The sequence below is a fragment of the Peromyscus eremicus genome, chromosome 10 (genome assembly GCF_949786415.1).
Source record: "Peromyscus eremicus chromosome 10, PerEre_H2_v1, whole genome shotgun sequence".
Classification (NCBI taxonomy): domain Eukaryota; kingdom Metazoa; phylum Chordata; class Mammalia; order Rodentia; family Cricetidae; genus Peromyscus; species Peromyscus eremicus.
Genome location: NC_081426.1, coordinates 73,075,621 through 73,101,522, shown reverse-complemented (window position 1 = coordinate 73,101,522; position 25,902 = coordinate 73,075,621). Strand labels below are relative to the sequence as shown.

Genomic DNA, 25,902 nt, shown 5'->3' with positions numbered 1-25,902 from the left:
GGACCTGTAATTTAGTGGCACAATTTGGAGGTGATATAACTAAAAGGTGAGGTATAGGTAGAGGAAGGACATTACTAGAAGTGTGCCCAAGAAGGGTACATCCTGCCCTGGCCTCCTCTTTCTTTGCTTCTTGGCTACTGGGAACAAGGCGGGCATCTCCTTTGCTATGCATTCCTGCTTCTGAGATGGTCAGCCTTCCTTGTGGATCAAAGCAATGAGATCAGCACTGTGGACAGAGACCTCTTCAACAATGGACCCATATAAATCTTTCCTCCTTTAGGTAGATTTTTGTAGAATTTTATCACAGTGATGTAAGCTGACTAAACACATTCCTGGATCATCACCCATACTACCCTTAGTTAAAAAGCTGACTGGTGAGCACTTTCCTCTTTTCCATTCTTGGGCCATTTAGGGAGTCTTTTTTTATTTCTGACGCTTTCTCTAGGGCATGGGTTTCTAAGATGAGCTTCCAGAGCTATGTCTGGTAAAAATTTCTGCATAGTATAAATTGCATATGTGCATGAATACTTGAGGCTAGATTTTATTTTTTTAGGTAGAAAAATATGTCTAACTCTATTAGTTTGTGTCTGTCTGCATCCATCCATCCATCTATCTATCTATCTATCTATCTATGTATCTATCTATCTATCTATCTATGTATCTATCTATCTATCTATCTATCTATCTCATCTATCTATCCATCTATCATCTTCTATCTATGTATCATTTTTCTTACATGAATAAATCATTTGAACAATAGTTAATTTAACCTATATGTACATTTGTTCTTTAACCAACAATTGCATTACTTAGTGGGTTGTGGGACTGAATCACAAGCCCCATGCAAGCCTGAACCCTTAATCTCCCACTGAACTTCACCCTTGGCCCTATGCTTTGAATTTCTGTACTACTGTGTTAATGTCTGTGAATATAGTTATGAAAAAGATGATTATTTTTAAAGTGCCTCAATTACTAGCATCAGGAAGAGTTATGAAAAACATATCTCTGCACATATTTAGTCTATTGAATGGAATAAAAAAACCCCACGAATCAGAGTTGTTAGTAAGAATTTTACCTGGAATGTGTGAGGGTATAAAATAATTTAGGAAATGCTTCTCTGAGGAGAGTTTAATTTGAAATGCAATGGAAAAGAAGAGATTAGAAATAGAGGCAGGGATTCCAGGCAGAAGAAAATGTTCGTAGGAGAGAGTAATGAAGGAAGGCTAACTGCACCTAGGGTACTGTAGCTTGAATTTGGGCAGCTGGAGGAATGAGCTCAGACTCGAAGAAATAGACACTGTTTATGACAACATTGAGAGAAATGGGAAGGTGCGATGCAGATTTGCATTTGAATAAGAGCTCAAATGATGTATTAATGCATTAGTAGATTCAAAAATGAAAGAAATGAGCCAGGAATGACCTGGGTATGGTTAGGCTTGGGGTATGGGGAGGGAGTATTGAAGAGGGATTTTCCAGGTACACCTTCTAGGCCTCCTGCGTACTACACGTGGAATGGGAAGTAAGAGTGCCAGGTTCTGCTTTACATAATTTGGTGGTGGCACCATTGACTGGATTTTCCCACAGCTCCCACAATCTGCATTTAGTTTCATGATAGTATTTTCCTGATGACCTTCTCTGCTCACATTCTCTCCAATGACTACTGAGGGAGCTCTGAGATAACCTTATTTTTATCACTTTAGTTGTTGTGCATCACAATGACTTGATTCTATATTAAAAATACATACATATTTTAATCTGCTTTAAGTCTTTTTTGCAGAGGCATGTTTAAAATAAACCTATTCCTAGAGTAAAGGCCTCATTAAAATGCCTCTAAGTTTTTTTTTCATTAAATGTTACTAAAGTTATTTTTTATAAAAATGTATATATACACTGAGAAATTTCATGAGTTGTAGAAGGATTAGTAAATTAATGCTAGTTTTGATGTGGTAGGATTATATATAGGACTTAATCAGTGGAGAGGAGCCTAGCTACTGTTATATAGTACTGTAGATACTACGCTGATACACAGTACTCTTTTAAACTTTGACACAAGCAAAAAAAAAATCTTTTAATTAAAAATGTAAATTGTCTTTGAGAATTTTATGAGATTTATACGAGATTTATTTATCATCCATTAATTAGGAATTAAAAAAGAAGAAGAAATTGCTTACTATGTTACCTATAGGTACTATTTCTTTGAGTGATCTACCTATTTTACTGTATATCTGAGCCAAGGGAGTATATGAACAAAACGTATATATCTAAGAAGTGGAAGTAAATTAAGTCTAAAGTTTGGGAAACTACAGAGTGTTGGCTCTTCTTGATCACCAGCTTCACTGAATCTAGAATCAACTAATGGCTATGTCTCTGGGAAGGTCTTTGAGGATGTTTCCAGGAAGGATGAAGTAAGTTACAGGGACCCTTCTGAAGAGTGAGCAGTACCTGCCCATGGCACCCAGATACAAAGAAGTCCAAGGGTAAAGCGATGTGGCTTTTCCCTGCTCACCTTCTTTCCTGTCAGTGAGTATCTATGTTGTTGCTACTCCTGTAGTGGCCATAGTTCTCTGACATTGGAACTCAGCTTTTGGGGGCTTCTAATGTAGACTAAAGAGCGGTAGGTCCCCAGGAACCCTCCAGACCTTTAGCACTATTTTGGGGCTGCTGAAGCCTCCAGCTTGGTGGATCTAGTATCAGCCTGGTTGACTGAGAAGCTATTGAGTTCTCCACCTTTCCAGTGCAGAGATAGCCATTGCTGGACTATGAATTTCCTGCTGTGTAAACCAATTTGCTACATCCCTCTCATAACATATATTCATTCTTTGGGTTCTGCTCCTCTAGAGAATACTGACTGATACATCCTACAGACTCTGGTAAGATTAAGAAATGACTTACATGCATTCCATTCTAACCCAAAGAAAGTTAAAATAGGGCCTGTAAGAAACAAGACACAGGATTCAACCTTGTATTCTGGGGAAATAACTGAATTATTTCTGTATTATGAACTCACAAAATTATGTCTAAAACTCTACACTCATCTTTAGAAATTCAAAGAATAATACTGCATTATCTGAAAATCTACCAGGAGCTTATGTACAAACAAAATAAAAGGGACGTGAATGTGTCCTGAAGAAAATGAAACCACTATCTGTGACAATTCAGCCAGATCTTTTTCACATAATAGTTGAACCAGGCCAGGGAGTGGAGAGCACACCTCTCTCAGCATGTACATAATATAAAAGCTGTTCAAAACCATCATATTGCAGACTAAACTGGAAATAGACTAGTGGAGTAATACAATAAAGCACCATCTAAAGGTATGCAAAATAGAAAACATAGATTTTGTTTTTGAAATGTTGAGTTTTTGAGATGAAGTGTAAGTTGATGCCAGAGATAATTTTATAGCCATCATTAAAGTGGATAAGAGAACAAGATTTGTTGCCACAAATATTTCAGTAGGCTGGACTCTGATCTAACATGTTTCTTTTCAATAAAGAAAAATATTTTGAGTCAGTTGGAAGATGCATCTGTCAATAAACGTCTAAATGTCTCCATATTTGTCTTCCTTTTATTTTATTTTATTTTTTTTGTTTTGTTTTTTCAAGATAGGGTTTCTCTGTGTAGCTTTGTGCCTTTCTTGGAACTCACTTGGTACCCCAGGCTGGCCTCAAAATCACAGGGATCCAGAAATCACAGAGATCCACCTGGCTCTGTCTCCCGAGTGCTGGGATTAAAGGCGTGCGCCACCACCGCCCGGCCCTTTTACTTTTTCATCCTTACATTTATCCGTGTTTCCAGCCATCCCTCATGCGGATGAGGTTTTTCTCTCCTCCTACTTTTAGGTAGCCCCTCTCATTGGAATGAAGATCCTCTGGGCATCATTTCTTCCCCTTTTCTGTACAGAGTACACTTTTTTTTCAAGACAGGGTTTCTCTGTGTAGCTTTGCGCCTTTCCTGGGACTCACTTGGTAGCCCAGGCTGGCCTTGAACTCACAGAGAACCGCCTGGCTCTGCCTCCCGAGTGCTGGGATTAAAGGCGTGTGCCACCACAGCCCGGCGAGTATACTTCTTAAAATTAAATATAATTATTATGGAAGTACCTTACCTAGTTTGTTTATAAAAAATTCATTCATGAGCTTGTAGCACCTTCTCTCTAATGAAATGTGATCCATTCTCTATTGTCACATAAAACTCACTCTTTAACTGTGTCAGTATAGAAGTAGTGCAAATTCATTTCCAAGTCCCAACCACCAATATTCATTGCCTGTTTTCTTCCTTCTAGACTGATTGATGGGAGAATAGCATAAATCATATTTTAATGGAAATAAGTTTGCTTTGTTTGGCTAAATAAAGCTTCCTAGTTTTTTTTTTTTTTTTAGTTATTCCTAGTTTTTTTTTTAGTTGGACAATTGTCATCAATAATAATGTTAATAAATATAAAGCAAACATTGCTATTGAAATTAAGGATCTATCCTCTTTTACAGATGAGGGGACTAATGACGAGGTTAATGTCTTATCCACTAGAGTTCAGCTATAAAAATCTTCAGACCAGTGCCCTTTCCATTCAAGTCCCCAGGTGTTCCTTAGCAGTTCTATAAAACCAAGTGGGGAGTTATTATGGACTATATGTAAACATAAAAAAATTGTATTCTATGAAAGCAATGTGATTAGAAGGTGTGGCTTTGAGAGAAGGAGTTGGGTCTTGAGGTCAAAGCCTTCAAAGATGGGATGGATACTCTTATGAAAACAGTATCAAACAGCTGCTCAACCTGAAAACTGGCCCTTACCAGAAACTGAATCTGCCGTCAGCCCCATGTTAGGTTTCCCAGCAATAGGAAATGACATCTGTTGTTCATAATCCACGTAGTCTGTGCATTTTGTTATGATAGCCAAATAAGGCAAGACAAAGGGGCATCATGCTTCAGGGACCTTTTCACTCCCAAGCTTTCTACACAGATAGACAAGGACTCTGTTTCAGTGAGATGAGGGGGGACAATATAATATTAAATTTTTCTTCTTCTACCTTCTAACCTAGCAGGAAAACAAAACAACAAAACAAAACACAATGGCAGAAAAAAAAAAAGTAGGGCGTGGGTAGACAATGAGCACAAAGGAGATGCTATGGAAAGGTAAAAGGAAGGGAGGGGAGGAGATGGGGAAGGGGAAGGAAAGGGAGTGAGGAAGTAGGGAAAAGAACTCAATCCTGGTAATAGTCATACTCAGAGTGGCACATAAAACAGACACAGCCAGGAAGGAAGGGTGGAGAAAGTGAAAGAGCCTGCTGGGGAGTCCATGTGGCTGTGAAAGTGAGAATGGTCGAGTCACAGGCTGGCCAGTGCATGTGCAAGCAGACTGTGTCAAAGATAGAGCGGGCAATCGGAAGCAGCCTCCCCAAGCCGCCCTGATGAAGGCTGCTGAAGACAGCCTCGAAAGACTCTTCTGAGGACTTCATAAACTTAACTCATTGTTATAAATTCCAGTTGACTAAATTCTTTAATTTGAATGTAATTATAATCTATCCTAACTCCATAGACTCATCAGGATTAAACAGAAACGCTCTGGATGAACAAGACCTATTTATTATAAGACAAAAACATCTCCTCCATGAATCAAATGGGCAACAGCTGTCTGGTCTTTAAAAGGAATTATCTCTTTTGTCCTAAGATTAGCAGGGCTGCAGAGGAAAGAAGAGAATTAACTATCATTATCGGTTCAAGTCACCCGGTAATTTCTGCAATGAAATAGCCCAACCATATTCAGAAATTATCATGAAAACACTCAGCTTTCTAGGTGAATTATTATTGAATTTATATTAACCCCTGGGCTAAGTATCTAGGGAACTTTTTTTTTTTAAAGTTGCTAATGTAAAAAGATATGCTGCTGATCTCTTAGTCTGGTCACATCCAGTGAGAGTTATTTGCCCCGGGGTCTGAGCTACATTGTAATAAAATCAAAGGACATAAAAGCTGTGGCAGGAACAGGGCTGAAATTGGAGAAGCGTCATTATGAATAGCAACAAGTATGGAGATGCATATGTAAAAGAATCACAGGGTCAGTAAAACCACAGTTCTTCCTTGATCGACGGTGCACAGATAGTTATAGCTCATTTGCGAAATGATCTGCTGGGTAGGTATTTATGGATTATTATACAAAATATTATTGAGGATAAGCCTGGTTAAAAACAAATACAGAAAAGAGTAAATGGCACAGGCAGGCTTTTAGGGAGGCCATCATTTGTAATATTTTCAGGGGGAAAAAATTCAGAAATTCCACAGCATGGCTAATGTGCCAGAGAAGGACTCTCCATTTTAGGAGTGCATAAATCCACATAAATTGCTGTAATAAGGATCCTTCCCATAGCCCTTTTGGCATAAATGCACATCTGGTCTCTGTTTGTAATGAAATCAATTCGAAGCCCCACAGCACATTAATAATAAAAATGTTCAACATATTGCAACTGAATAAACTCAAATTTGAGTCTGAAGATCTCGTCACACATGTGTGTACTTTTAGTACTGATAGATGATTAGGCTACACAACATTCAGCAAGTGGCTTAGGATTCCAGAGGTAGAGCTTTCTACATTATTTTATTATTTCCAGAGGGAAAATCCAAATGTATGTATGCTTAAAAATTCTGCTTGCAAAAAAAAAAAAAAAAAAAAAAATTGCTCACTTAATGGGTAGTGCCTCTTAGATGTTTGTATCTGTATACAGCTCATGGCATGACAGAAATGTGATTAATAATAAACTCATTATAAATATAATAATGCCTGGCTTAGAGTAAGTTCATGGATTTGCAATTTAAAAACAACAGAATCCTGGAATTAGCACATAATGTGTTAGAGGTTGTCTTTTACATTGAAATTCTATTAAAATGAAAGAACTGTTGTGGATTTACTTTTAAAAGTATCCTATTTGGTTTTCGGCACTAGTCATCAACAACCAAGGGACAGAGCCTGCTAAGCCTTCCTTGTGGGTTTCATATTTACCTTCTGTGTGATATGATTGACCCAAGGAGAAGAGCAGTTGCTGAGATCTGGTCCTTGGGGATCCCATATTCCATCAGGAGCAAGGCATAGATAAGTTGACACACCTATAGAAACAAAGTAACACTCCTGTTTCAAATACTCAAATCACATTTCTTAGAATAATTTCAGTCTTCGCTATGCATATGTATAAGCAAGGATAAAAATTCGATAATTGTATTGAGGTAGTGTCTATTAAACTCAGATACAATGTGTTGAAAGTAAATGGCATTGGACAAACGTTGAACAACAAATTAAAAGGATTCAATGTTTTTAGAGTCTTGTTGGCAACCATGGTGGATGTAGGGAAGAAGTTCATGAATTACAACCTTGGATAGCTTGTCTTCATGGACCTTTTGTTTGAGTCTGCAGGGGTAAGCAATGAAGGTTGTCAGGAAAACAAGGTAGGAAAGGCCATTTTGAGTAGAGGAGACATATGGCTTTTGGGAGATGTCAACATTAACAAAATGGAAAGGCAAGGAAGCTGGACCATTAAACCCAATGTCTACTATGCTAGAAATTAGTGAAGATCGTTAAGAAGAAAAGAATGGTTAGATTCAGGTTTCAGAAAAGCATCCCTGGCACCGAAATAAGAGGGTGGATCTGAACGGAGTTGTGCCTAAAGTGCAGCAGCTATGACTGGAATTCCATGAGAACCTGTGTGGGCCTGGCCTTGGGGGTCTAACGAGCATGCAGAGAGCTATGAAATTGGGGCTCGGTATACTGGCAGTACCATTTAAGTCCTAGGAGAGCTTTAGAAGGGTCCCACTAAAACTCCTCCCCAATTTTCACAATACTGATCTATTTCAGTAGTTTAAGTGCCTTCAAATGCAGGTTCTCACTGGTGCTCACAGGCTGTGTCTAGAGCACCAAGGCTGCCCTCACCTCTCTTTCAGAGAGGAAGAACTGACTTTAGATATAAGAAAGAAGTTAGTCTTAAATAGCTTTCTGAGTCCAATGTAACAAATAACTTTAGAAACACATATTCCCATCCTTTTTCAGAAAGAAAAAAGAGTGGCGCTGAGTTTTTAAGCACTTTGTTAAAAATGAAAAATGGGTGCTTATATTAAACAAGACTCTCTAGTGTTACCAACACTCCGTGTATTATGGAAGCTGGGGTGACGTACCCACATGGTTAAAGAAAACAAGTGAATAACGTCCAAAGACAGTCTATAGGAATATATGTGTATACAGCAACTGTACATTTATTTTATTCATATATTTTGAGAAATAATGTAAATATTTTCAGTGTGTCAAGTATTATGAAGGTGAACACAAATGTCAAGCAAGGCAGTGTATTTGTCTTAAAAATGGTAAATATGACTGCACCTTGGGAATATTATAAATTATAGCAGAAATAAAACAGATTCAGAAGTATTTAGTTCTTAACTATGTCCTAGAAGAAGCAGAGGGGATTGTTCTTTATTGAATGCTGTAAGTGGGAGATAGCTCCTGATAGCAGGCCCATGACCACGTCACATGCCTTTTGCCACTAGAGAATAACTACATAATTGGTGAAAAAGACATTCATGCTTTCTCCTTTTTTAAATGTAAGATGTGATCCATGGTCATCATGCACTGTAGAAGAACACACAGCTCAGCTTCTGAGACCCATATTTACCCACCACTGAGAAACACAAAACAACCTGGATACAATCCAATGACAGTAGAGGGATGTTGTAAGGAGGGCCTGGCTCTGTGGAGCATCATCTGACCCCCAGAGCTAACACGGCAAACTGTTATGCAAAGGTATTTCTACCAAATTCTCACCTGTGGCTTCTGCAGGTTCTGTTATCAAATGCTGATCATACAGCATTCATTTGGTTGAGATCATAACCTAATCAAATTGTAATAAATAAAATAGATGGTAACAACAAAAGGAAGAGAACTCAGAGGAAAGAAGACAAGAGGAGAGAAAGAAAGAAAGGAAAGGGAAAAAAAGAACGTAATATGAAGGCATGAACACAAAATTAAGGCAGGCTGGGACAGGCTGGCAGGGGCAGGCTCACCTATGGTTCCTGCCGGGCAGGGCTGCTTTGCTACTTGCCCCTGACGGGTCTTAAACCACATTATTTCCCGGGCCTCCACAGCTTCACAGCTCTCTTCCATAGCTGGAATTTGGGAGGCTGCAGATGGCAGGTGTGTGGTAATGTCATCCAGCACCTCCACAGCCGGGGACGGGGTGCTGGTACTGCGGTTTCTTCTGCCTGGCAGGGATGGCGTGGTACTCCTCCCTACGTTCCAGGTAGTGGTCCGGAGAGTGGTGCTGGTGGTTGTACTTCCCATGCCCAGGGGGCCTGTGGTAGAAATTCCTGAAACACAGTTGGAAAACAAAACAAAACAAAACACCTACGTTGCTTGCTCATAATAGGACCTCAGGAAGTCCCAAGATTAGAAATCACTTATATTTGACTGTTGAGAGAATATTAAGGAACTAGAAATCCACGGACTCATTTTCATTTTAAACATGACAAAAGCATGCCAGTACTGAGGTGTCAGAATGCCACTTGAGTACCAAAACAGCCATTTGATGACTACCAAACATAGGCTTTGGAGGTTGCTTCTTTTTCAACTCTAATCACAGAAAACAAAATCAGAGCGCAGTGAAACTCTGTAAACTTCTTAATGCTTCCTGTCAACAGCGAATTAAAACCTTAAACCCTCTACTTAGAATTTCAAACTTGATCTGGAAAAAAGTTAGATAAGATATTATATTCATATTAGATGTTATGGTTTGAAAGTGAAGATTCCACCACAAGCTCTTTTGTGACAACTTGGTCCATGAATGGTGACCCTGGTTTGTGTATAATTTGTAGGAAGTGATGCTTAGCTAGAAGGAGTAGGCCAGCTGGGGGTGGGGGGCGGCTATGGGTTTTATCTCTGTCAGGTGCTAGAGGAGCTCTCTGATCCAAGGAGAAAGGCGTGAGCAAGCTGACTCAGACTCCCATTCCTTGGACAGATTCAATCCTTGTCATGCCCTGCTGGCCATGCTAGACAACAATGAATAAACTATGACCCAAAATAAAGCCTCCCTTATAATAATTAATATATTAGAGAATGCAAGTTTCTAAATATGACAAAGGCAAAAGAATAAAATGACAGAGAGAGGACAAAAATGGAGATTTTACATACTTAATTAATGAAAAAAGAGATCACAGATTTGAAGAAGAGCATGAAGCAGTATATGGCTGGGGTAGGAGGGAGAGGAGGGAAGGGAAAAATATTGTAATTACGTCATAATCTCAAAAAGAGCAATTCTGATTATAATCTCTTACTGCACATCACTTGAGCACCTTCATGGTCTACCCACACACTTTGAGCACTAACCCAATGTGGTGATATTTTATTTGTGCTTTGATAAATAAAGCTTGCCTGCAGATCAGGAGGAAAAGGCCAGCCATTTTAAGTAAACAAAACAAGGTAGCACATGCCCTTAATCCAATCACTTATCAGGCAGGGTCTCTGTGTGTTCAAGGCCATACTAGGGAACAGAGCTAAGAGTGGTGACACATACCTTTAATCCCAGTACCAACCATAGAGACCTGGAGGTCTGTACAGACAGGCAGTAACAAGGAAGTGAGGTAGCTGGGCTAAAAGCCAATGAGAGAGAAGAAAAGCAAGGCATATAAAGGTGTGAGCAGACAGGAAGTAGCTCGCATTTGGAAGCTGCAGAGCTGGTGAGGTAAGGTTGGCTAGTGGCTATTCCTATTTCCCTGATCTCTAAGGCTTTCATCCCTATATTTGACTTCGTGTTTTTTTTATTTAATAAGACTGTTTAGAAATTCATCCACAACTCAACTTTAAAAAACAATCAAACTTGGCTTACTAATGTAAGTAGCAAGTACTTCCTAAGAAGTTATTTTGCTACATCATTTTAAAGAATATTTTTCTATATGAGTAAATGTATTCTAAATGCCAAGTAAAGACGGTTAGTAATAAATGAATGGGAAGCACATCAAAGTTATCCATTCTCAATAAGGGAATACTCCTTAACAGAATTCTCTTTCTGGGCAAATATATTGACATTCTTACTGTGGGGCTGTCAAAGTACACTACATATACACACTGAATTTGTAACACTAGAAATCAAAACTACCAACTTCTCTTACTGACAGGAGACTACAAGGGCACTCACTGGCTCTAGCCTGGTGTAAGCTTAACTCATATTAAAAAGTTTTGGGGAGTCCTTGACAATTTTGCGGTCATTCGTGGCCTACCTGATGTAAACTAACTTTAGAGTGATAAAAGTCTGATTGTCTACCCTCGGTTGCCTCAGGAGAAATCCCACATTCATCAGAAAGACTTTGCTGTACATAAAACTTCCCAACCTAGCACTGATATGCCAGAGGCAGAGGATATTGATTTCCAAACATCAAATGACTGTAATCGTAGCATTCCTATCGTGAGGCTCTCTGACTTCGTGTTTTCTTTGTTTGCCTTACCTTCTCAGTTTTCTGCCTTCTCTTTGTTTTCTTTGTATATGAAAGAAAAGTGGACAGGGGGAATGGTAATGTAGGCTATTATAACTACAACTGCTTCAAATTGAGACAAGAAGGCAGAGTGTCTCTCTTCTGTTCCTCTCCCAAGTATATTATATACCCCAAATTGCGAAGCTTGGCTGAATGTGTCTCTTTCCTCTATCTGAAACTTGTATAGTTTTTCCTTTCTTTCCTGAGTCACTGCTGTACCCAGAGTCCGTCACCATTGGTGAGCGAACACAGTAGGGTTTTGAGTATTTTCCTGACAGCTACAGCAGAGTAGAACGGTCATCCTGTTTAGTGTTTGATTGTTTCAAAATAAACGCTCAGGATTCATAAAATACAATGATTAACTCTGATGTTTGCTACGGATTAACTAACTTTTAACAAAATGTTTCAAAATGTTAAATGAACTCAATGATTTAGATTAGAAAAAACAAAACGAGACTAAAACATATTTAGATATCTGCAAAAATATATGGAAAACACCATTGGGAGGTAAAAATAAATTGAAAATTAAATACTTAACGCTGCTAAGCATTTATTTTTACAAATCCATGTGAATGTGTCATCACTGCAATGCAAGGATATCTTGAATATTTTTCAGGTGATTTTTTTTTCAAATGATAGGATTTTTTTTTTGTTTGTTTTTACTTTTTGCTACTGGGAGAATGTTAAGGCAATAGTTAAAAGTGAATCTCATGTGTTTTCTCTTTAATTTAAATAAAGCTAGTTCTCATTTGTACTTGTGAAGGGACCACTTAGAGGAACTGTGAAGCTTTTGACAGGAACTATAATCTTTTCATTGATAATAAGCTGTAGTTTTTATTTCACACAAAGCCTTGCTCGTTCTTTGTCTTTTTAAGTTTGATCACGTAAAAATGGAGATTCGTGGAGTTACCTGTTATTAGCTAAATAATCTTATGCTCAAATTAACTTGTTTTTCGAACCTCTTTGGGCTAGAGGGGGAAAAAAGCCTTTTAAAATAGACACTGTTTTCAATTGTCTTCTTTGTCGAGAATTATACAGGCAGTGCAGAATACTTTCAAGATGAATGCCTTTTTTAATACTGGGTATTTTAATTAGCATGTAACTAGAAGAGAGATTAGTTCAGCGATGATTTTCTGTATAAAAGTAGGTAGTTGTACATATGTACAAGAGGGGCCTCCAGCCTGCCACCTCAACTGCACAAGTCACACAGGACAATGGCAAACTGCCACAGGATATTTGCTTGTGGTGACTCCAGCCTTAAAACTTTCAAAGAGATTTTTTAGTATATATTTGGTATGTGTCACTGCATTCCAGTAAGTGAGCCAGTGTTTTGAAGACTACATCATCACCGCAAAACATTTTAGAAATAATAGCACCATGTAATAAAACGTAGTAAAATAAAAATAAAAATCATTACTTTTCTTCTCTTTTTCTAAAATTAACTCACTCAGAGCATTTTCTAACTTTCCCAGAGGTATTTCTTAGAGTAAAAACTGAATGGTGTTATTCTCCCTTTCAAACTCTGAAATAGTTTCTGCATATTCTCCAAACAAAACTCGAACTTTTCTACTTCATGCTCAAAGACCTTCGTGAGCTTCTGCAGGTCATTCTGAACACTCTCATCTTTTTAACCATCATCATTTAAATCACACAGGACCAAAGTCCGGCAACTGCAGTGACCTTCTCTGTCACAGGGTATCGCTGCCCCGTTTCCATCTCACTATGCCCCTATCTCTCCTTTGAGTCACAGATTACATGACATCCAATTCCATCAAAGAGCCTTCCCAAATTCCCCAAGCCTGGCTTATACACTAGCATGTGTTTTGTTAAAATTATTTCTTCAGAAGTTGGCCTTACCCGGGGTAACTGAGCTCTAAGTTAAGACAGACGAACACTGAAGATAGGTCAAGTAAGGAAACAGCAGAGGCAGAAGATCATTAAAAATGGGGAAGACTATGCAAATGAAATAATATATGACAGCTAAATGTCTCTTAATGACCAGTCTAGAAAATTTATCTTATAAATGAATCTATGCTCACCACTAAAGAAAACCACTAGACAACACAAAGAGTCAAGAACCTGAGAAAATGAATGTCTTTCCCTGAAAAGTGGCTGTAAATCAATACAGTTAGAGTAAAGCAAATACACGCTTGAAAAAAAAAATACTCAGCTCAATACAGACAACCTAATTCTAAGAATCAAAATATAACTTCTTTCCTAAGAACTGTGTCACTGAGAATTGTCTAAAAGTGGGAACTCTTCAGTTCTGTTGGAATTTAATCAGAGTAACAGTCATTTTTTAACAGCTACCTATGCTCTCCTCCTCGCCCCTTTCTTCTCACTGCTATGGTGGGATCCCAAGGGTACTGCTTGGTGCCAGCTGTAGAAGAGTTAAGTACTAGTGGCATACTATGTCCCTTGAGGTTGGGAAAGACCTTGTCTTACTGACAGCTAATGACAAAGGAAAACTCGGAACCCTCAGAAATGCCATTGCCTGTTGGGTTCCAGCCCCCATGACATGCTATGAGAGTATCTTGGTCTTCTATAAGGAAACGCTGAAGCGACACTGTCTCCATGGATGCTACTGTACAATCTTACCTGAAGACAGAGCAAACTTAATCAGACTGTGGGCTAAGTGTCTATGTGCTGTGAATCTTGGAAAGGCTACTGTGTGACAAAGTAAGTTTGAGTGACTACTTACATTCAGCATTTTATCCTAGTCGAATATTTTGCTATTTACCATTCTTACCTTTCCCAGTGTGTTTCATAATAATAGCTAAATAAAATGCCACATTGAGTTTCCTTTCATTGCCTTACATTACCCACCCATACATACATGCAAAAAAATCCCCCCCATTCTTCTGACTCTTGATATGTAATGTCTATAGCTTATGAAATTTTTATTATTTGACTAATTTTCTTTAATTTTTTTTCCTCCAGCCTATCTTAAACTATTAGTACTTAGAATGTTAGTGCATGTTTTGTAGACTATACAAACAGAAAATGTGAAAAGAATGATGATTTTATAGTAATTGATGTTTTGCAATACACTAAATTATGACCAAAAATATAGAGAGATTAATAATACGAATTATCCATTTTAAAATGAGAAAACATAACCTCAAATAATAAGTGACTCATCATCATACAAACAGGAAGTGGCTTGTTCTTCTCTTGTTGCAAATTTCATATTTATAATACTTTGCTGTGAAAACTCACCTCTGGCTATGTACATATCTGAGATTCTAGTACTTGGGGCGGGGGCAGTGGCCAGATGATCACGAATTATAGGCCAGCATGGGCTGCACAGTGACAGCCTGTGTGAAGCAAACAAGAGCTATTGGTTTAGCAGTAGAATGCTTCTCTAGCATGTATGAAGTCCCGAGTTTGATCCCTAGCATCAGAAATCATCACAGAAATGCAAAAAAAAAAGTCTGTCATCCTGAATTGCTTTATGCTTCTACAATTATTAGTCTTATTTAATCTTTGAAGACAATACTGAAGGAATAAAAATATTCTAGGACAGCATGACTATCCTTGATTATGTGGCGTCTGTCATTTGGAGTAAACAGCTTTTGAAAGATTTCATACTTAAGTGAATTTCACTTTACAGCCACCGCTCATTCTACTCATGAAAAACCTACAGCTTCTCTTTTCAGTTCTCCATTTTCCTCCTCCCTGTCCTCAATGCATTACTCTCTTCATGGCTTTCCTGTTACAAATGTTTCTTTTGTATCAGCCTCATTTCAGTAGACAATATTCTGGCTGACTGCAAAAGCACTTTGTGCTCTGCACTTGCCAAGTGTTCATTTGAATCCAAGGTCCATTACTAGAGCAATCTTCCCAAGGGCCCAATAGAAGAAACAAGAAAGCTAAAACCATCCCGGTGCTGAGCATGGCTTTTGGCTATGCGTGCAATACTCAGGGTACAAAGATGTTCTCCCTGACCCCTGTGGATAGCAAGAGGTGGTAGCATATTTGATTAGACACAGTCTTAAAAGTGAAACATTGATATTACCCATCAAGAAATTATCCAGTTCCTTTCAGAATTCATTTGTAAGACTTGGCTGCATGGCCGCTTGAGAGTGGAATGCTATAGACTATCAGCCATGTGGAGGGATATTTATTTCTGTAATTTGATCCATTTACGTCTCCTGGTTCTCCCTTAGGATAGTATCCTTATTGTAAATAGAGGAAATTAAGTGTTTTAATAAACATGAAATTGTAATGGCCTTATTATATATGATAATAAGTGAAAATATAAGATTTTAAGATACTCGTCTTAAAAAAAAATCTACATGTTAGATACCACAAAGCCAGACACCACTAAATTGTTTATGCTTTTAATTATGCTCCCATTACTTTGGGCACCTTCACTTATCGTGATGATTATTTTCCCTACGCTTTAACTATGCTCCAGATACACTTTGGGTGGGTATGCTCATCTTCACAGGCGAGCTGATAGAAGTCAAGTCAATCAATTCTCCCAAGTCTAAATCCTGCAAGTTTTTCATACCTGGAAACTTTATGTAATCTGAGTGGCAGGACCTGGATTTCAGTCCAGATCTATCAAAAATCTCTCCCTGTCCACTAGGACAAAGCTGTTGCCGCAAGTAGAGTGAACGTTTACACATGTTTATAGCTGGGTAAACACATAATGAATTTTGGTATTAACTGGAGCTTTTGAAAGGCTATCCTGTGGCACAGAGAGAGTGGGACTTTCCCGAGCATCTGTCGTGGGTTAAGCAGAGTTGTGAGCACATCTCAGAGACTTCTCTAACTCTGAAAACAGGCCTGTGAGAACTACCATCCGCAATCTTCACTTTAAGATGGTGAAACAGAGGCATCAAGTGACTCAGTAGTTTTCCAGGGTTACAAAGTCAAAATAAGAGGAGCGGGACACAGGTATGGCTCAGCCAAACGCGGGCTATGGAGAGCCGGCAGTTGACCTATGGCAGAGCAGCTGGCTCGCTTTAGTTCAGGGTAGAGGATGCAGGCCTTACGGAGATTACCCATTTTGTTAATTCCCCGGTGGGCTCAGACCTACTACATAACGGAACTCCCTTGGTGCCTAAAATAATGTTCAGTATACACACGAGCAATGAAATATTGTGTCTCTGCTATTTTTTCTAATTTATTACGTGCCAAAGAGTGCTCTGTTAATCTCAATTCATAAATGAGACACAGAGAAATGAGACTAGTTCTAGTCTTATGGAACTCAGAGGTAATACACCAGCATTTTTTTAACCAATTAAACTTGTTCTTTGACAATTTCATGCCTGTTTTTATGATATTCTGTTCTCTCTCAGTCCCTGTTCTCTTTTCTCTCCTTCCTGTTATCCTTCATCCCTAAAGGCCAGTTTCCCAGATTCAGGACTTTTTATTTTGTGACCCACTGAGTTTGACCAGGACTGTCTGCCTAGGTAAAAATTTGAAAGTATCCATTGGAGCCTGGTGGGCTCACTCTTGGTACACAAAAGCAGTGAATGTCTGTCACTTAGAATTTACCAGTTGCCAGCAGTTCATCAGGGAGAGAAATGTCCCATGAGCCCTGTCTTCATCCAGGAATAGCTGTTGATTAGACCAGCCTTGTGCAGGCCCAACATAAGCAACCACAGCTGCTGTGAAATCATAACGCAATGGCTGTGTCAAGCTCGGAAGACAGCATTTTGCAACTCTTCTCCCTATCTTCCAGGCTTTTCCATTTTTTCTGGCCCCTCTTCCAGAGTGTTCCTTGAATCTTAAAGGGATGGTAAAAATGTCCTGTTCAGGGCTGAGCATGCAAATTTCATGTATTTTAATTTTCTTGAGCAACCATGAGTATCTATTCAATACTTTTCACTGTGCTTGGTGATGAAGGGGCAGCCAATTTCATCCGGGTATTAACATGGCTAATTTCTAGGCATTAACATGACTAGTTTGACTCCATATTCTCTGATGAACTGATAAACATTTGATGTAATTTTTCAAGTGTCAAGAATCTAGCATATGTGACATGCCTATAAAATAACTTGATTGTGGATGCTTGGAGAATTTATATTTTCCATGCACATATGCACATTTCTAAGAAACTGATAAAAAGCAAGGTCCTATATCAGGGTGGCTACTGTTCTTGGTTATTTTTGAAAAACTGTTTGCTTATATTCAGAAACTGGGAAGGAGTAACAGCAATCAGGCTATGTCCTGTTCTTATTCACTCTGTAATATATAAAACAGTGGTTTGGGGTTTTGTTTGTTTGTTTATTTATTTATTTCCAGGCTATGCATTGTACCTGAACACTCTACCTTACAAGCAGCTTTTGACTTCATTTTGAGTGAAGATGATGACTGCAAACCCTAGGATGTCCCAGAAACTGTACCATCAATCAGGGACCACCTACCCAGAAGAAGCTGATCAACTGAATTATTCCTGGGAATAAAATGGACCCAGTGTATAAATTTATTGGCATGAATTGAGACTAGGGGAGACATAGTGAATTAAAATCATATCAGGGAAACAAGTGCAGGATCTTATTAGACATTTCAGACCAAGGAAATGGCATAACTCTCTGTTGGGCTCCCTAACTTGGTCAAAGCTTATTACTATGATAGCATGGGCCCACATCAACCCATCATCACACACCTGGTGTGTGTCAAAGACCAAGGCCTCCCTATGTTGTTCCTGGAGCTTTGTTTGAGCTCTGTTACCTACTCTACTGTCTGCCCATCCACCTATTTGCCACTCTGTTCCCAGATCTGACCCACTGTTTTCTACTCCTAATCCATTGCCCGCTTTAGACCAAGTTCAGTCTTAAATCTAGCAGCTGACTTCTGTCTGCAGCATCACTCTCAAACCTGATTCCAGCCGCCCTGGGGGTGGCTCCCTGCAAGTGCTGGTCTAGTTCATTTTCTTCTTAGTTAGGCTCTTCTGCAGCCCACTGCTGAAAGCCTTGTGACCTCTGCTGCAGTCTCTTTAACTTGTACTTACTCTGTAACCTATACATACGCATACAGAAATACAGATAAGTATACTGTGCACTCCGTGATATGACATTTAAGATTAGTAGTTAACACTGAAATAAAAGAATCTGCAATGTAGGCAGATTATATGACAAGTCACTGTCATTGAAACTGCTGAACATTATGAATTCATTACTATTCAATAGTTTTGAGATTGTTGAACAGCATAAATGTGTTTGTCTGTTCCTGGTATTGTATACTTACAACAGTAGGTTATTACATTGCTTTCCAAGTACAAAAATAAACTCCAACTTTGAATAGATATTCCAGTATTTGTTTTTTATAAAATTAAAAATTAACTTAAGAATGAAACCATCAGAACAGCAAGATGCTACAGTGACAGCATCCAAGTGGACGAAGCAAATGCTTTTCTCAAGAATCTTTGGTTTTTTTGAGACAGGGTTTCTCTGTGTAGCCCTGGCTGTCCTAGAACTTGAGCTGCAGACTAGGCTGGCCTTGAACTTACAGAGATCCACTTGCCTGTGCCTCCTGAGTGCTGGGACTACCGGCATCCACCACCAATGCCCGGCTTCCTCAGTCATCTTATAAGCAAGCCATTCTACTGTATTGTTCACATCTTGTGAAGTCAAACATCCACTTTTGGCATGTAGCTGCTTTAATACTGACGAGACTGCTAACTATTGCATTTGCTCAGTTTTAAAAACAGGAACAGGAAGCTACAGAAGTGTTGTGTAACTGATACTAAAGTTCGAGGAAAACCAAGGTTATGTTACAATTACTTCTAAACAATGATCAGTGTACAGCATATAACACCTGATAGATAAATTAAATCATCTGTCACAGTCATATTTAAACTCTGTGACTCTGAAGACAAGGAAATTACATACTCTTTTTTTTTCTCATGCAAATACACTATCTGCCATGTAACAGGCATTTGTTTTCGATGTAAAATTTTCCCTACAAACTCTGGTGATTGAAAACTTAGTCTCCAGTCATTGGTGTTGTATGGTTGGTCCTCCAGGAGGTGAGGCCTGCTTGGTGAAAGGTTGATGCTGTTGCACAGGCCTTGAGGAGGATTGTAGACCTGACCCCCTTCTTCTCCATCCCTGGTCTGCCCAAGTGTTCATATGTTCCCCCGGCTGCAGCCGTGGCTGGGAGCTGATTCTGCTGTCATGTCTCCCTTGCTATGAGGGGCTGCACCTCTCCTCTGTGATTCCAAATAAACTCTTCCTCCTATAAATTGCTCCTTTCAAGTATTTCACCAGCAAGGAGAAAAGGAACCAGGATGCTGGGTAAGCGACAGGATAATTACGTGAGCTTTATTTTGAAAAGAATTTTCAGGAGATCTGTGTGTAATGCAGTATCTTGATTATACTGTAACTTTGCTAAGGTTGGATAAAAATCTGTGATCATCCATGCCGGAAGACGTAGAAAGATTTAACAACCAAGTGTTAATGTTCTGTTTATGCAATTTAACATCCACAAGACAATCATCAGAAACTATTGGTCTACAGGCTCAAGAAACGAAGTGTTTCTATAGAATTATGTATTATTTTTTAATTTATAAATTAATTTTAGCAGCCATACTTTATTTTATGTATTGCAATGCTGTTTACATATCAAACAACACTATAATAGACTGAGTTGATATAATTTCAGACGGAAGAAAAAGAGAACAATTTGAGGTTACAAAGACCCTCACTCCAAAATTACTTTTTAAAAATCACTTCTCTTTTCTTTAAGCAAATAACCTGATGTTCTGTGATGAAACTAAATACATTTTTTATGCAAGAACCATAAGTAACGTTCCTTAAATATTTACCCCAGACACATTTAAGTGTATAATATCTAGACAAAGAAGCATACACTGACATTCACAGTAGACAAGGTTTTATCTACTCCTTGTTGCACTAAAAGGCAATATTCCTACTTCAGAATTCCTTTCTTCATTGACAACAGACAGGAGAGCAATGTCTGAGAGCTTGTGTTTGAGGAATCAGGCCAAAGCCTTTTGTGATATAGATTTGGAAACAGAACTCCTCTTGATCTTTTCTAAGGCAAATGTTTTCCAGGGGTCTTCAGACTCAGAAATTAGTAAAATTTCCTCACTTACACAGCAATTGATTTATCTGTACAATCATCAGCAACAATCCCTACCCTCCTCCTTCTACACTGATAAAGTAATAGCACAATGCCCATTCACTTTTCTCTAACTGTTTTCATTTTCACAGGACAAACCCTGGTTTCCATAAGCAGTTATGGAATTGAAGTGCTTGGGGAAGTCTGCCAACTGCAGTGACTGCAATTCTTATATTTATTTCAGTATCTGATACATGTTAAGTATTCAGGAATAATAATAGTATAATCAAATTCATATTATCTTAATTTACTGCATAGTATATCAGGAGAGTTAAAAAGCAACATCTGCCTTAGACAGGTGACTGACTTCCTGCATTATATAACAAGAGAAGCTAGGCTATCTAAAGTCAAATTATAAAGTTTATCTTTCTACTCAGCCTCTGAGACTCAATACTATTTTATGTCTCCCTTTATCTCAGCCTCCTGCAGAAGATAATCAGATTACTATTGGTCTCAAACATGAAACAATTTTGCCTTCAAGAAAGAATAACATGAGTTGGAGATAAGGCTCAATGGTATACCATGTGCTTAGTATGTGCAAGGCCCTAGGTTTAATCTCCAGCATAAAAAAAAGGAATTATAAATTACTATAAAATATTTTTTAAAATAAATTATCCATGAAATATTTCAAAAATTTAGATGAGAGGATATTTGGGCATGAATGATATAACAATCTCTTTTAAAAAATATTAAGTACTTAGTTTTGAGAGTAAAATGGGACAGAGGGAGAGACAGAGAAAGGAGGGTCACTGTAGTAGTTCGAATGGAAATGGCTCCCATAGGTTAATGTAGTTGAGTCTTCGTTCCCAGTTTATGGAACTTTTTGTGAAGGATTAGGAAGTATTGTTGAAGAAAGTGTGTCACTGGGAGTGGGCTTTGAGGATTTAAAAGCCCACACTACTGCTAATTATCTCTCTCTTTCTCTCTCTGCTTCACCATTGTTGTCTCAACATGTAAGCTCTCAGCTACTGCTCCAGCACCACCTTGCCAGCTTGTCTGCTGCCAGGTTCCTCACCATGATGGTCATATATTCAGCCTCCAAAACTCTAAGAAAGTACCCATTAAATATTCTACTTTATAAGTTGCCCTGGTCATGGTGTCTCTTCATACCAATAGAAAAGAAACTAGACAGTCATGTTAAGCTAATGTTGAAATATATAATAGGAAGTATATACACCTATTGTAGAATTAAAGTTGTAGACTGAACTCGAAACTCGCAAGTCAATAAAAGATGATAGAAATCTATACAGAGCTTATTGTCCTGGAAACATAACCTGAGCTTTACATGAGGAAGTGTTCTAAATTTGTATAAGACTCTCTGTACACCAAGTTCTTTTCACAAAGCACCATAAAGATAAAGATTATTGGGATTGAGGCTATAGCCCAATCACATAGCACTTGCCTCATAACTATGAGTCCCTGGTTTCGATTCCAAGTATCACAACAAAAGAAAACAAAAACAGTCTCACAAAGACTGTTGCTCTCCTATTTTGCAACAAGTATACTTTTTTTTTCAGTATTGAATGACATGATGAATGTGCTGAATTAATAGCTGTTGAATAGATGCACTCTAATATCAACAACGTAGGCATGACAGATTAACTCAAAAATAGTGTCATTGAGACTCACTTATCAGTTCACTGATGGGGCCAGAGATAGTCATCCTAAGTCTTTACGTCATTTCCCTCTCTAACATGATCTTATTCTACTTGAAAGCTTTTTTTCTTATTTAACTTTTAAAGAATTTGAGACCTATATGAGATTTAAAAATGTGGAATTATTTCAACCAGAGTCCCTGAATGATGATAACACATATAGCTAAATTTTAATGTCAGAGCCAGGATAAGACATCGGTCCAGGGTTCCTAACTACAGTCAGTACATTTCTCAGTTTTCATCTCCTCTGAACTCAGTTGTGCCCACTCCCGCATAAGTGTTGAAATTCCAGCCTCATGTAACTCAAGAATGTCACTGTATTGCAGACAAGACCTTTTAGCAAGACTAAGGTTAATTGTGCTTTGGGGACTGATCCTTACACAATGGCAACTGTTCTAATAACAGATTAGTACAAGGCACAGACTGAGTCAAGACCACGGGAGGAAAAGGCAAGAACAAGGTCATTTGTGAGCTTGAGCAGAAGGTGTTAGATAAAACCAGACTTAGATACTTTGGACTACCTTGGTATTTGTGAGAAACTACATTTCTGCCTTTAAGTCACTCAGTTTTCTGACATTTTGTTAGAGTTTCACCCAACAAAAGTAATATGTTACCATCTTTAAATAAAATTAAATTATCTCCGAGTTTGTGTTTGTTAGTTCCCTGTAATGTTACCTCATGTGCAGATTTGTGTGACTACCACCACGTTCAAGATGGAAAACTGGTCCACAACTGTAACAGAATTGCATTATGCCAGCTCTTCATATTCATACCCAATTATGTCTACTTCTCTCTCCAGGCAGCCACTCACCTGCTCTCCATCTCTGGGGTTTCATTGTTTCAAAGACGCACTATAAATGGAGTCACACAGCATGGAGCCCTTAGAACTGACTTTTTTTCCCACTGAGCAGGAGGTTCCTCAGGGCCCTCAAGCTATTCCTCGTGTCAACAGTGAAATCATCTCTTTGCATTGCTCTGTAGATACCAACAATCTACCTCTCACCATTTAGCTGAGGTCGTTGTTGGAGAGTAAAAATCAGATGTCTTTGTTTAAAAGCTCCGGAATGACCCCATCAACTCACAATCCTTAAATGGGATTTTGAAAGCCTTACAATCCACATGCTTCCTGTTTTGACTCCTGCTCTAGTCGCCACTATGTGTCCGTCTTCTGCATTGCCCAAACCACCTTCTCATCTTCTACAGTCAGGGTGCTTATTTCTCTGATAGAGCCGCCCTCCTCAATCTTAACCCTTCTTTCTTCCTAGACTTCATCTCTTTTGGTCCTGATCGAATGTGCTTGTAAGAAAATGGGGAAAAAATGAATGAAATCATCATTTTTAGTAACTCATATTTGTATTCAATGTATTGCTATTTGGGAATACTGATGAAGGAAAATAATTTAAGGTTCATTGTTTGAAGCTGATCACATTTTGCACCATTAGGCAAGTAGACCGAAGTAAATAAAAAAAACGACTGTGAAGCAGCTCTTATACTACTTCTTATCCTTGAAACTTGGGTGGCTCTATAAACTAGGTAAGTGATGTTCAGAAAAAATAAGGAAAACAGACTCATAAAGGTTAATGCAATGTTATCCTGGCCCATATTGCTTCTGGCACATAATTGATGCTAAGTAAATATTTTAAATTATATACTATGAATATATAAGAGATGCAAATAGTGCAAACACCCTTGGAAGTTATTTAACGGAAAACTCTTTTTCTCTTTTTGACTGTATAACTACCACCCTTATCCCCAAAATTATGTATCTTGAGTGCAATTTATATAAAACAGAAATCTGGATCTCTCCTGTGGAATTGCAAAGTACACTTACAATCTGACACATGATAATATTATCTGCTATCTTCTGTGAAATATTGTGAATATGTTTTACTGTCGAAGACTGAAAGATTTTGAAATAGTACCTGAAAAATCATGGATTGTTTATAGACTATCAGAGAACACAAATGATAAAAGATTCAGTATAGCCATAAAATTTGCTCAGCAATATCTGTAGTACTTTGCTCACAATGAATTGCTCTAGTATTTACTTTTCTATTATTACTCAGCCTTCCAACTTTGAAATTAGTTTCCAATAAGGAGTAAAAATTAAACTAGCTTAATTATAGGCAAGGCTAAACAAAATTCAATATCAAGAAATGAACTATCTGCATATACTTAAGTATATGGACAGAGTTTCTTAGCAAATCTCTATTGAATAAAACGTATTATAATTACTTTTAATGGGTGCTAGAAAGATGCAGCCCCTAAATACAGTTAGATCAAAGGTCTGTTCCTTTTAGATACTGGTAACTCTAAGAGTCAAGAACCCTGATTTCAAGAAGAAATCAGGCCACATCCCTGTTTCTCTGCCCCTGGGACAGACAGTTAATTAAGAAGCTGTTCAGTGCTGTGATTTCTCTAGCTCCTAATTCACGGTCTTCCTCTGTACCTGGCCCTTCCACACTCCTGGTCATATGATGTGGGACATTTATTTCCCTGTCCCTCCCATTTCTTTTGCTCTGTGCCTTCATACCCCTTAATGGAGTGAGGAGATTTGTAAGCAGCAGATCCTGCATGTTTATTCTCCATCTGGAGACTAAAAGTATGGGACTGGAACTTAGCTTTGATTTCATTGTCTGGATTCAGAGCATCCAATGGAAAGCTCTCTTTTCAGAGGTAGAGACACTGTCTCTGGGAAGATGATTACATTTATAACATTTTAACACACATCTTCCAAGAAGACTTTCAATAATGGTTTTAAAGAATGACGTGTTCTGTGCGAACAGAGGCAGCTGTGAGACAAGTTGCTGAGATCTACAGCAATCAAGAAACCAAAGCCAATATTTCAAGCATCAATAAACAAGTGAATACTGCCATGCACATGGACTTGAAGACAGGCTCTCCCCAGTCAAGATTCAGCTGAGAAATTTGCCTACAGTTCATGACAACTAAAGCCTTTCTGAGGACCCAGCTAAGCTGTGCTTGGACTCTTCACAAGAAAAAAAAAAGTTGAGACAATAAATCATTTTAAGCTATCCATTGTTATATAGCAGTAACATTATTTGTAATAAGGTAAGGCCCATCTGGATTTATTTTTTGTCTTACTGTAGTAGTAGTTGTTGTTTGAGAGTAAGAATTTAAAATTTAGGATATGATTGTGTGTTCATATCCTTATTTGAGCAGGACTTCACAACCTTGGCACTAACTAATGTTAGATTGCATAACTCTCTTGCATGTATGTGGGCTTGAGGAATTGTCCTGTGTACTGCAAGATTCTTAGTTACGTCTGTGTGCTATACTCACTAAATGCTGGTAGCAGTCATCATCGCAAAATGCCACTAAAAACCATGATATATCTTTTTGACAGCAAAACAAACACAGTTTAAAAACCACTGAACTACAGGCGTTTCTTCACTTACTTCTAATCCATGTTTGCTCAACAAATTGGCTAGTGCATGCTGATAACAGGATTGGGAGCTTTTAGATGTATAATAATCTTTACCTGAAATGGATAGATGCTTGCTTTCTAATTTGTGAAATGGCTCAAAGGTGATAAATAAAATGAAATTGGATAGCTTTCAAGAATACAGATTATGTTTTACTCTCTTTGTATGTTGATTTGGTGTTTCTAAAACACACTTCCACTAATCACGAGT

The 25,902-nt window shown here is 38.3% G+C and overlaps 1 protein-coding gene across 2 annotated transcripts in view; it reads right to left on the bottom strand.

Moving 5' to 3' along the window:
- LOC131920290 (adhesion G protein-coupled receptor L3) overlaps positions 1-25,902 on the bottom strand; it is a 404,359-nt gene that overhangs the window by 166,633 nt on the left and 211,824 nt on the right. For both annotated transcript variants that reach the window (XM_059274597.1, XM_059274596.1), the window contains exons 5-6: positions 9,033-9,335; positions 6,988-7,091 (exon numbers count right to left, since the gene is read on the bottom strand). In XM_059274597.1, coding sequence (XP_059130580.1) covers positions 6,988-7,091; positions 9,033-9,335 — 407 coding nt within the window. The remainder of the gene's footprint in view (positions 1-6,987; positions 7,092-9,032; positions 9,336-25,902) is intronic.